The following is an 11,424-nucleotide window of genomic DNA, read 5'->3' on the forward strand; positions in this document are numbered from 1 at the left end:
AGGCATGGAATCTTCTCGTCGCATAACTATTGACTCGCGATGCATGATTTCTGCGATGCATGATTTTCAACGAGGCATGGTTTCTTCTCGTAACGCATAAAATTTCAGCGAGGTACAAAGTCTTCCCGCGATATATAAATTTGACGAGGCATGAAATCCTCTCGTGATGCATAAATTCCAGCGAGGTATAAAAGCTTCCCGCGATATGTGAATTTGACGAGGCATGAAATCTTCTCGTGATGCATAAGTTCCAGTGAGGTATAAAGTCTTCCCGCGATATATAAATTTGACGAGGCATGAAATCTTCTCGTGATGCATAAATTCCAGCGAGGTATAAAGTCTTCCCGTGATATATAATTTTGACGAGGCATGAAATCTTCTCGTGATGCATAAATTCCAAACTCGCGATGCATGATTTCCCGCCATGCATGATTTCCGCAATGCATGATTTTCCGCAATGCATAATTTCCGCGATGCAAGATTTTCCTCTATGCATGATTTTCCACAATGCATGATTTCTGTGATGCATGATTTCCATGATGCATGATTTTACGTTATGCGTGATTTCCGCAATGCACAATTTCCCGCGATGCATGATTTTGCGTTATGCGTGATTTCCGCAATGCATGAACACTCATATCGTCTCTGTTGATGATAACGGCAAGACGACCTCCAAATAATATATCGACTTGGTCGATAAATAAATAATAAAATAACTATCTCTTCTGGGGTAATGCATTGTCCTGATTGACAATAATTATCCTGCTTTGATAACCCAATGCAAATAGCGTCCTTTACGAAAATCGTGAGATCTTCGTTGAGATTCCTGTTTGATTCACTTTTGAATCTGGCTAGACATCTTTTGTAAATTTCATATTGTTGGGAATGGCTTTAAATAAACAAACCACATTCCCAAGCATCCTGACACAAATGATATGAACTGCCTCCTGCTCCCAGTAAAATTACTGATTTTGGAGATAGTTTTCTCCTCTTTGGGAGCTCTCCGTATTCATTCGTCGTGAGAATTTGGCCGATTCCAAAGCGAAGCTGTAAACCTGCATCCACAGAAAAATTGTTAGTTTTAAAACATACTGATCTGTGTCGATTCCTTCAGTTGTTTGCTCCTTGTCTGGATATCTCCGATTGATTTCCCAATTTCTCGACTCTTGATAGATAAGAAGAAATATCTTATGCCAAAATAATGAAACATGGAAGGGAAATTTTAAGAGAAATAAGAAATCTTTAAGAAATAGTATATTGAAAAAGTCACTGCCAAGTTATGTCATATTAGGCTTAATGAGCTCCTTTGAATCTGGAACCCGGAAGGTCAATCTGATCATTCGCTGATGGGTTTCAAAGTCACTGCGGACTTGTAGGGAAGATTATAACGAAATTTTGAGGCCATTTTCAAAATTTCTGTCCCAGTTTACCGTCTTGTTTATCTTTCCATTGTAACTTAACAGATCGCGGGACTTTTGAGATCCCTCTCAAAAATTCTGTCCCAGTTTCACTGCAAAAAGGAGTAGAACTTATGGTAAATATGACCGAACCCTTGTGGCGCCTACGTTTCCCGTTGAGGTAGGAATCAGGTCAAACGTAGTTACCCTTAAAGGTTAACAAAACAAAATTTACAAAGAAACCGACCGAGGCCGACAAAGGCCGCCTACGTATCCCATTCTCGAGAATTCAGGTCGAACGTAGTTTCAGATACAAAGAAATAATTAAAGGTGGTAAATGGGGTGACCGAAGCCGACATAGGCCGCCTACGTATCTCGTTCTCGAGAATTCAGGTCAAACGTAGTTCGTTACAAGAGGGATAATAATTAAAATTGAACAAATAGAAGCAAACAGAACGATTATATGTAAATAACAGAAAAATACAAAAATTAAACTTCACGCATAGTATCTCTTGACAGCATCTGAGTTGATAGGTTTGGGCCATACGGCGCCATCCATCTTTGATCGGACCAAAGCACCTCCTGATAATACTGTACGAACCATGTAAGGACCCTGCCAATTTGGCGCGAACTTTCCTTTGTACTCTTCTTGATGAGGAAAAATACGCTTAAGAACCAACTGACCAACTTCAAAATCTCTGGCTCTTACTCTTTTGTGAAAGGCGCGGGTCATTCTATATCTATACAACTTGCCATGGTAAACGAAAATCATTCTCTTCTCATCAATCAAAGCTAGTTGATCAATCCGTTTGCTAACCCTTTCGGCGTTACTTAATTCAGCTTCATGGATGATCCTCAATGACGGTATCTCAATTTCAACAGGCACGACTGCCTCCGTTCCATAGACTAGCAAGTATGAAGTAGCCCCAGTCAATGTTCTGACCGTCGTTCGATAACCTAGTAGAGCATATGGCAACATTTCATGCCAGCCTCGCTGTTTGTCAATCATTTTCCCAAAAATATTTTTGATATTCTTGTTGGTTGCCTCTACAGCTCCGTTCATTTGGGGGCGATAAGCAGTTGACTTTCGATGAATAATCTTAAATTGCTCACATATCTCTTTCATCAGATGACTGTTGATATTTGCATCGTTATCAGTAATGATGGATTCTGGAATTCCAAATCTGCATATCAGATTGTTGCGGACAAAATCGGCCACCACTTTCTTGGTTACTGACTTGTAAGAGGCTGCTTCAACCCACTTGGTCAAATAATCAATGGCAAGCAAAATGAATCTATGTCCATTGGATGCGGCCGGCTCTATAGGACCGATGACATCCATTCCCTAAGCTACAAATGGCCACGATGAACTCATAGCGTTAAGTTCGTGAGGTGGCACCCGTATCAAATCGCCGTGCACTTGACATTTGTGGCATTTTTGTACGAATTTGCAACAGTCACTCTCCATAGTCATCCTGAAATAACCGGCTCGAAGAACCTTTCTTGCCAAGGTAAGCCCATTCATATGCGTACCGCAAACTCCAGCATGTATCTGTTCGACAAGCCTCACAGCTTCAGCAGCATCCACGCATCATAAAAGACCCAAATCTGGAGTCCTCCTATATTGGACTTCTCCATTTAGAAAGAAATTGAGAGCCATACGACGTATCGACTTCTTCTGATTAGATGTAGCGTCTTCTGGATATTTCCCAGACTCCAAGTACCTCTTTATATCATAATACAAAGGAAAACCGTCTAGTTCTGATTCAACATGTGAACAATGGACTGGATGTTCCTTCAACTCTATATCCAGCGGGTCGATGTAATCAGTATCCGGATGTTTGATTATAGAAGCGATGGTGGCAAGAGCATCAGCTTACTCATTCTGTACTCTGGGAGTATGTCTGAACTCGATCTTCCGAAACCTTTTACACAGATTTTGCACATACTGTATGTAAGGTATAATCTTCGGGTTCTTCACAGCCCAATCTCCTTGAACCAGGTGAATCAAAAGGTCTGAGTCTCCAATAACCAGTAACTCGTAAACATTCATGTCGATGGCCATTTTCAAACCAAGAATACAAGCTTCGTATTCGGCCATGTTGTTTGTGCAATTGAATCATAGTTTAGCGGCCATAGGATAGAGCTGACCAGATTCTGATACTAAGACTGTTCCAATACCTTTACCTTGGTGATTCTCCGCTCCGTCAAAGAATAGTCTACAACCTGGATACACTTCAGAAATATCTTCACCCACAAATGACACTTCTTCATCGTGAAAATATGTCTTAAGTGGTTCATATTCTTCGTCGACGGGATTTTCTGCAAGATGATCAGCCAAGGCTTGTTCCTTTATTGCCTTCTGAGTCACATACACGATATCGAACTCACTCAACAACATTTGCCATTTAGCTAACTTTCCAGTCGGGATCGCTTTCTGGAAAATGTACTTTAAGGAATCCATTCTGGAAATGAGATATGTAGCATAAGACGACAAATAATGTCTCAGTTTCTTTGCAAGCCACATCAGAGCACAACATGTTCTCTCCAATAACGTGTAACGAGACTCGTACGGAGTAAATTTATTGCTTATGTAGTAGATAGCGTTTTCCTTCTTTCCTGTCTCGTTGTGTTAACCAAGTACACATCCAAAGGCACTATCCGAAACAGACAAATACAGCAACAAAGGACTCCGTTCTCGTGGAGGAACCAATACTGGTGGGTTAGACAAATAGCTCTTGATAGCGTCGAAAGTAGTTTGGCACTCCTTAGTCCACTTAGTCGGGGCGTCTTTCTTCAGCAACTTGAAAATAGGCTCACATACTACTGTTGATTGTGCTATAAACCGACTGATATAGTTTAACCTTCCTAAGAAACTCATCACCTCTTTTCTTGTTTTCGGCGGAGGTAACTCTTGAATTGCTTTAATCTTGGAGGGGTTGATATACCGTGGGTTCACGGTATAATTAATACTTTTTACTTAAGTTTAGTATGTCCAAAATTCTTTTTGTGCTAATTTTTATATAAGTTTCTCTTTGTCCAAAATCTGTCCAAAGCTGAATGCGGAGATTTTGAGCGAAGAAATGCAGAAGAGACCCCCTACGGAGCTCATGACGGTCCGTCATGCTTGCGACGGTCCGTAGGTGGCAGCGTAGTGCAGCTGCTAAAGGAAAATGGGGAAGTCTGACCAAGTGTGGGGTTAGGAAGCTTGTGACGGTCCGTCGTGTCTATGACGGTCCGTCCTGCAGGTTCGTCATGAAGTTCATAGAAGTAATCCCAGTACCCAGATTCCAAGAGTCGAAGTGTTTTTGGAACGAATACCCTCGACAGACCGTTGTGCCTATGACGGTCCGTCATACTTGCTGTCGAGGGGAATGAAGAGAGCAGCAGAACAAATTGCACAAGTATGGGACGACGGAGTCCATGACGGTCCGTCGTGACCACGACGGTCCGTCGCGAGGTCTGTCAACCCAGCCGTGTTTTGGAATATTTCAAGCAATTAGAGTCCTTGTTTAATTAGGTTTTTGTTTTTTTTATAAATAGTTCGAAAAACATCGTTTTTTAGGTTAGACACCAGATAGATAGACACCATATAGAGAGACTCTTAGATTGTTAAACTCCGTATTGGTAAACATTGTATTGTGAGATTCTTGATAATCATTAGACTTTTTGTGAGATTATTGATTACTTTGAGATTCTTGCAAGTGAATATTGGTGATTAATCAAGCAAACTTTTGGATTTTACTCTTTCTCACTGAAGTAAGTACATGAATTCTTATCTACTATATTTGAATATTGTGTTTATGGCTATGAGTAACTAAATTCCATAACTAGGGTTGTGGGAACCATAGGCAAATAATGAGATAAACCCTAACTAAAATAACAATTCTAGAATAATGTCTTGCATGTATTAATAATTCTTTCGCTTAGAAGTCCTTTTAACGGATGACCAACGTTAGAACTCGCCTTAATGCTACTTGCCGGACCAAGGAGGTAGATAATAGGAAAAGAATTATTAACATAGACTTAGTGTATACTATCTAATAGGCTAGTATTGATTGGTACCAGGTAATAACTTAGTCAAATATCGAATACGATGCTTAATATGACGTAAGGATAAGGGTTAGGATAGCAACACACGTAGCCGGACCAAGGTGCGGAGTGAGATTTTCTAGATGCCGGACCAGGATTTAGAAATACATAACTTATCACTTTGCATGCAAGATACTAGGAAAGAATTGTTATAGCTAGAGTTATCAAGTTATGAACCTGTGGGGAACACGTAAACCCTAGTTACTTTGATTAATTGATTAAAATCCAACATTAAAAGTTGTTAAGTGTCTCTGTCAAGTTTGTTAATTAATTTTACTCATTTAGAAATAGAAACTCCCCTTTATTGTTTTTACTTTCCAAGGAAGTCATTGACCAAACAATAGTAATAACAGGTTGAAGTTAAGTCTAGACTATTTTCCTCGTGGGAACGATCCCAACCTCACTAGTTGGGTTATTTACTTGACACGACCGCTTTACTTCTTATTTGAGAAGTAAGTTTGAGCGTATCAAATTTTGGCGCCGCTGCCGGGGAATCTAGCTTTTAGATTAACTTGAACTTATTACTACAGTTTAGTTGATATTTTCTTAATTTTACTTTGTTTTATTGTTTTTGATTTCTTTTCAGAACTATCCTCCTTGTATGCCAAATATATGGAGAGGAAGAGAACCCTTGTTTCCCTATGATCACAAGTTAGAGCGTACACTCCGCAATATAAATCGAAACATGGGAATAAATGATGATGATCCGAACAAGAACATCCCAGCTCCGGTTGATGTTCGTGGTCAGATGTTACCCGATGCTCCAGGTGAACACCAAGTGAGGGGACAAAATCCTATTCCACGGCCCCAAGCATACTATAGAGGTTATGATAACATAGCAGACTCGGATGGCCACTAGTTTTGCCTCCTCTACCCACAGGCCACACTTTTGTGGTAACTAGTAGCATGATGCAAATGCTCACTGCCAGAGGTTTGTTTTCAGGACTACCTTCTGAGGATCCACATGCCCATATAGATAAGGTAAGGGCAGTGTGTAAAAGTTATGTAGGGAGGCCTGATTAGGATTTAGATGTAATACGTCTCAGAGTGTTTCCTCTCTCACTTAAGGGAGAGGCTGCTATGTGGTTCACTAAGCTCCCATATAACTCAATCTTCACTTGGAACCAACTAAGGGATGTCTTCTTAGCACGCTACTATCCGGTCTCTAAGAAATTAAACGACAAAGACAGAGTGAACAACTTTGTGGCACTACCAGGAGAGTCAGTTAGTAGTTCTTGGGATAGATTCACCTCATTCTTGAGAAGTGTTCCAAATCACCGTATAGATGATGAGTCACTGAAGGAATACTTCTATCGGGGACAGGATGATAACAATAAAGCGGTGTTGGACACTATAGCAGGTGGATCTTATGGGTAGTGTCCTTATGCTGAGATCGCTGAAAAACTAGAGAAAATCTCCCGAAATAACAAAGCTTGGAGTACTAGGAAGTCTGATACACGGAGAAACACCTTCGCAGTGCAGTCCAGTCACAACCTAGCCACATATGAGATTCGGGAAGAAATGGCACAGATTGGAACTGAGCTTGGGTTGGTACTAAAACATGTCACAGGGGGTGAAGAAAAGATAAATGCAGTCAACTACTTGGCTAAACCACCACCTCCTAATGATGAGTGCTATTATGCGGAGGACACTTATGTAGTAAATGAGCAGACGGGGGGTTTCCGACCAAGCGCCCAAGGCTCAAATCAGGATAACTGGCGCCAAGGTCAAGGGAACCAAGGTCGGAACTATGGTAACTACAACCGTGAGGCTCATTATGTCCGAGATGGAAACTACAACCGCGACAACAACTTTAACAGGGGTAACTATGCTAATAGAAACGACAGCAATGGGCCCTATGTCCCTCCTCAAAATCGTGAAGTTACTCCTAGGGATGGTGGAGATAGTATGGTGTGAGTTGAGGATATGTTGCACAAAATGATGAGGAGGTTCGACACTAGTGATGAACACATTAAAGAGCTGAGGTGTGATTTAGTTAGTATTGGGCAAAAAGTTGATACACATGCAATTTCGATTAAGCAGATCGAGTTGCAAATGGCCCAGTTATCTGCGACAGTGAAAACACGACAACCGGGCACTCTTCCTAGCAAAACTGTCCAAAATCCAAAGAATGATGCGCACTGTATGGCAATAACTACTCGGGGTGGTAAGCAAACCATTGAAAGACCTATGTCATCTACTGAGGAAAATATGAGAAAGGATAATGATAATGTGGTAAAGAGTAGTGGTGAAGGAAAGGAAAGTAATGGAAAAGATGCAGAAGTACCTATCAAGGTAATTCCCATGCCTAGTCCACCACGACCCTTCCCTCAGAGATTAGTGAAAAAGACCGAGGATGGTAAATACCGGCGTTTCATAACAATGTTGAAGCAGCTTTCTATCAATGTCCCTTTGGTAGAAGCTCTAGAACAAATGCCCGGTTATGCCAAATTTATGAAAGATTTGGTCAGCAAGAAAAGATCAGTCACCAAGAAAAGATCAGTCACTTTCGAGGATGATGATAGACTGCAGCATTGTAGTGCTATTGCTACAAGATCCGTCGTACAAAAGAAAGAAGATCCTGGTGCGTTCAGTATTCCTTGTACAGTTGGGTCATTGCATTTTGCGAAAGCATTATGTGATCTGGGGGCAAGCATAAATCTCATGCCCCTCTCGATTTACAAGAAATTGGGTTTGGGGGATCCAAAACACACTGTGATGCGGCTACTGATGGCTGATCGGACAGTGAAACGGCCAATAGGGATACTCCATGATGTGCTAGTAAAAGTGGAGTCATTCATCTTTCCGGCTGATTTTGTTATTCTTGATTGTGAGGTCGATTTTGAAGTGCCTATTATTCTTGGGAGACCATTCCTTGCTACAGGTAGAGCATTAGTTGATATGGAGAAGGGACAGATGACATTTTGCTTGAATAATGAAGAAGCGACCTTCAACATTTGTAGGACCATGAGGCAGAGTGGTGAGCTCCAATCGGTATCTGCCATATCCCACAGAGAAAAGATGAAGAAGGAGACTGAACAGAAAAATGCAAAACAAGTGTTTATGGTTGGGGATTTGGTGCTTATAGACTGTTCCGGGGTGCCTTGTCTTCCGGGCAAGCTCAAGTCCAAATGGACTGGCCCTTACTTGATTACCCAAGTATTCCCTCATGGAGAAGTTGAGTTAAAGGCCAAGGAGGGAGTGCGGTTTAAGAAGAATAGAGATAAAACTCTATTTTGGGCATAAAGCATCGGGGAATGAAGTGATAGAGGCATACCATCTTGATGAAGTCTGAGTAATCAAGGGTCCCCAGTCGTGCCGCGACATTAAATCAGGCTCTTGTTGGGAGGCAACCCAATACTTATAGTCTTTTTAGAAATGGTAGCATTTTTCTACTAATGTGTTTTTAAATTTGCAGGCACATCACCAGGAAATTCTGTAGAAAACTACTGTGCAGCAGTCACTGACGGATACATCGACGGACCAATGAGCTTGTGACGGACCGTCGTATGCCTCCGTCGTACCAGGTACGTCTTCCTGTTATTTTCAAACTAGGGCACACACGATGGAACCAACGTCGGGTCGTCACAACTGCGACGGACCGTCGTTGGGGAACCGTCGCGTGATTAATGAGTCGTACCCGACCCGACCCGGCTGGAGTCTTTTTCAAAATTAGACATTTTATACCCCCCCAACCCTTCATTTCACCCCATTCATTCATTATTCCTCCCACTTCCCTCTCTTTACAACTTCCATATTCTCCCCCTCAATCATTATTCCCCCAAAATTCTCCAAAGCCCTAAAAGTGTTAATCTACTAGTCGGAGTTACTGCTGTGGGTGTTTGCCTAGCCACCGAGTACTTGCCCAGTTGTTTTCTCCATTTCTAAGGTATGTGTCTCGAATTTCTACTCATTTATCTTGCATTTTGTTTATTAGTTAGTATTAGCTTAGTTCTTCGTCATATGTTGTTTCTTTTATAGGATTCTATCTAACCTAGGTTAAAAATGTTCGAAAATTGCCATGTTTACAACCCTAGACATAGGTGCTTTTGCACTGCTAGGTTCCTAGGTAGTTGGGTTAGACAAATGTAGGTCAAAATTACTACAAGTTTGATGTGGGTTCATCGGGGATGCATAGGGTACCCTCAGTTCTGTCACTGTTATTCAGAACGAGACCCCGATGACGGACCGTCGTTCCCACGACGGACCGTCGTAGGGTCCGTTGCAAAAGCCCTAGCACCCTGTCCCAACGGACACATGTGACGGACCGTCGTCTTCACAACGGTCCGTCCTGCACAACCGTTCCGGTTGTCAGAGACCCTTTTTCTAAGGGTCTCTCATTTTTTCCCAAGTGTTACTCAACGGACACATGTGACGGACCGTTGTCTTCACAACGGTCCATCCTGCACAACCGTTCTGGTTGTCAGAGACCCTGTTTCTAAGGGTCTCTCATTTTTTTTCAACTGTCCTTCAACGGACACATGTGACAGACCGTCATACCCACGACGGTCCGTCCTGCACGACCGTCAAGACGGTCAGAGACCCCTCCCCTAAGGGTCTCCATATTTTTTTTTCAAGTGTTCTACGACGGACACTTACGATGGACCGTCGTACCTGTGACGGTCCCTCCTGCACAGACCGTCATGCTTGTCAAAGACTCTCCTTCACGGTTCTCTATATATACACAGTCCAAGTAATACACGACGGACCTCATGACGGTCCGTCATAGTCACGACGGGCCGTCACCAAGCCCATCGTGTGCCACTGTTTCTATAGCAATTACCTACTATTTTCAATGTTTTGTTATGTATGGTTTTTCTTGTCTTGTTTGCCACTACTCGTACTAATGTTGATCCTTTACAGTAACTATCTACTATGGCACTCAAGCAAGACCGAATCTACGCACGCGGGCGATCAAAGTCTGTCGCCCCGTCTGCCCGCATGGTCATCGGCTCTGATGATGAGCCTGACCCTGAGTACGTGCCCCCAGGCACTTCCACCCCTTCCTGTGCTGCGCGTTCTCCAAGAGCCACACCCAAAAAGGTGACGTCCGGTGTAGTCAATGCCTCCTAGTCTGATGAGGAGCGCACACTGACCGGCACACCCTCTGGGTCAGCCACAAATGAGGAAGGAGCGTCTATCACCTTAGGAGTATCATGGTCCGAGGAAGCCTCCGGCTCTGCTGAGGTTCCCGCACCCGCCACAGCTGCAGCGTCGGCCAATCGGTGGTGTGTCGACTGGCAATTCCAAGTCTACTCGGACGCGATGTTCCTGACTGATAAAGGAGTGATGAGTCGAACACTCACCTTGGAGCGGTGGGTCATTAAAGGGAGTCTCCCCACGATGCCTGAGATCCACAATCTCTTCATCAGGCATCGCTTGGAGTGGACAGCACGTCCGTTGGGACGATACAATGAAGAATTGGTCCGAGAGTTCTACGCATCTTACGTAGCGACTCTCCGATCACAGATAGATAGACGGGCTGCCCCCGCCTAAACAGGCCCCACTAGAGCAGGTCCGAGTACGGGGCGTACAGGTTGACATTTCCCTGCCAGCCATCCGCCGGTTTCTATACGGCGAGAGTTTTTATGCTAATCGGACCCCCCTCACTGCCGAGTTTGACTACCGCTGGTAGATAGTTAAGGATGGCCAGTTCTTGTGCGAGCTATTACTGAGAGAGACCACCGAGAGGTAGATTGCCCTGCATCTGTCAGTAGATGGAGAGGGTGCCGAAGGGGGCCATCAAGAAGGCCAACCTCACGTTCACAGCAAAGTTCTTGTGGGTGCTTGTCCGTCACTGCCTTTCCCCCACAGCTGCTGATAACATCGTTACCTGGGATCGAGCAGTGTTGATGGCGGCGATGATAGCCGGATTCGAGGTGGACTTTGCATGGCTTCTCCAGGTAGTCATGCACGAGAGGGCATTCAAGGTCAC

At 43.3% G+C, this 11,424-nt stretch overlaps 1 protein-coding gene across 1 annotated transcript; it reads right to left on the reverse strand.

Moving 5' to 3' along the window:
* Window positions 1–891: 891 nt before the first annotated feature.
* Window positions 892–2,739, reverse strand: LOC114075361 (uncharacterized protein K02A2.6-like). The gene is made up of 3 exons (XM_027913826.1): window positions 1,898–2,739; window positions 1,431–1,510; window positions 892–1,055 (listed from the first exon to the last, which is right to left on the reverse strand). Exons 1-3 carry the CDS (start codon window positions 2,737–2,739, stop codon window positions 892–894), a joined length of 1,086 nt encoding a protein of 361 aa, XP_027769627.1.
* Between the last annotated feature and the right edge of the window lie 8,685 nt (window positions 2,740–11,424).

The sequence above is a fragment of the Solanum pennellii genome, chromosome 1 (genome assembly GCF_001406875.1).
Source record: "Solanum pennellii chromosome 1, SPENNV200".
Lineage (NCBI taxonomy): Eukaryota > Viridiplantae > Streptophyta > Magnoliopsida > Solanales > Solanaceae > Solanum > Solanum pennellii.

Coding starts and splice junctions, on each gene's coding strand:
- LOC114075361 (XM_027913826.1), bottom strand. CDS start 2,739: ATGGATGTCATCGGTCCTATAGAGCCGGCCGCATCCAATGGACATAGA. Junction 1,511..1,897: donor GCTGTCAAGAGATACTATGC/GTGAAGTTTAAT, acceptor TCCTTTTTGCAG/TGAAACTGGGACAGAATTTT. Junction 1,056..1,430: donor ATGGAAAGATAAACAAGACG/GTAAACTGGGAC, acceptor CTGTGGATGCAG/GTTTACAGCTTCGCTTTGGA.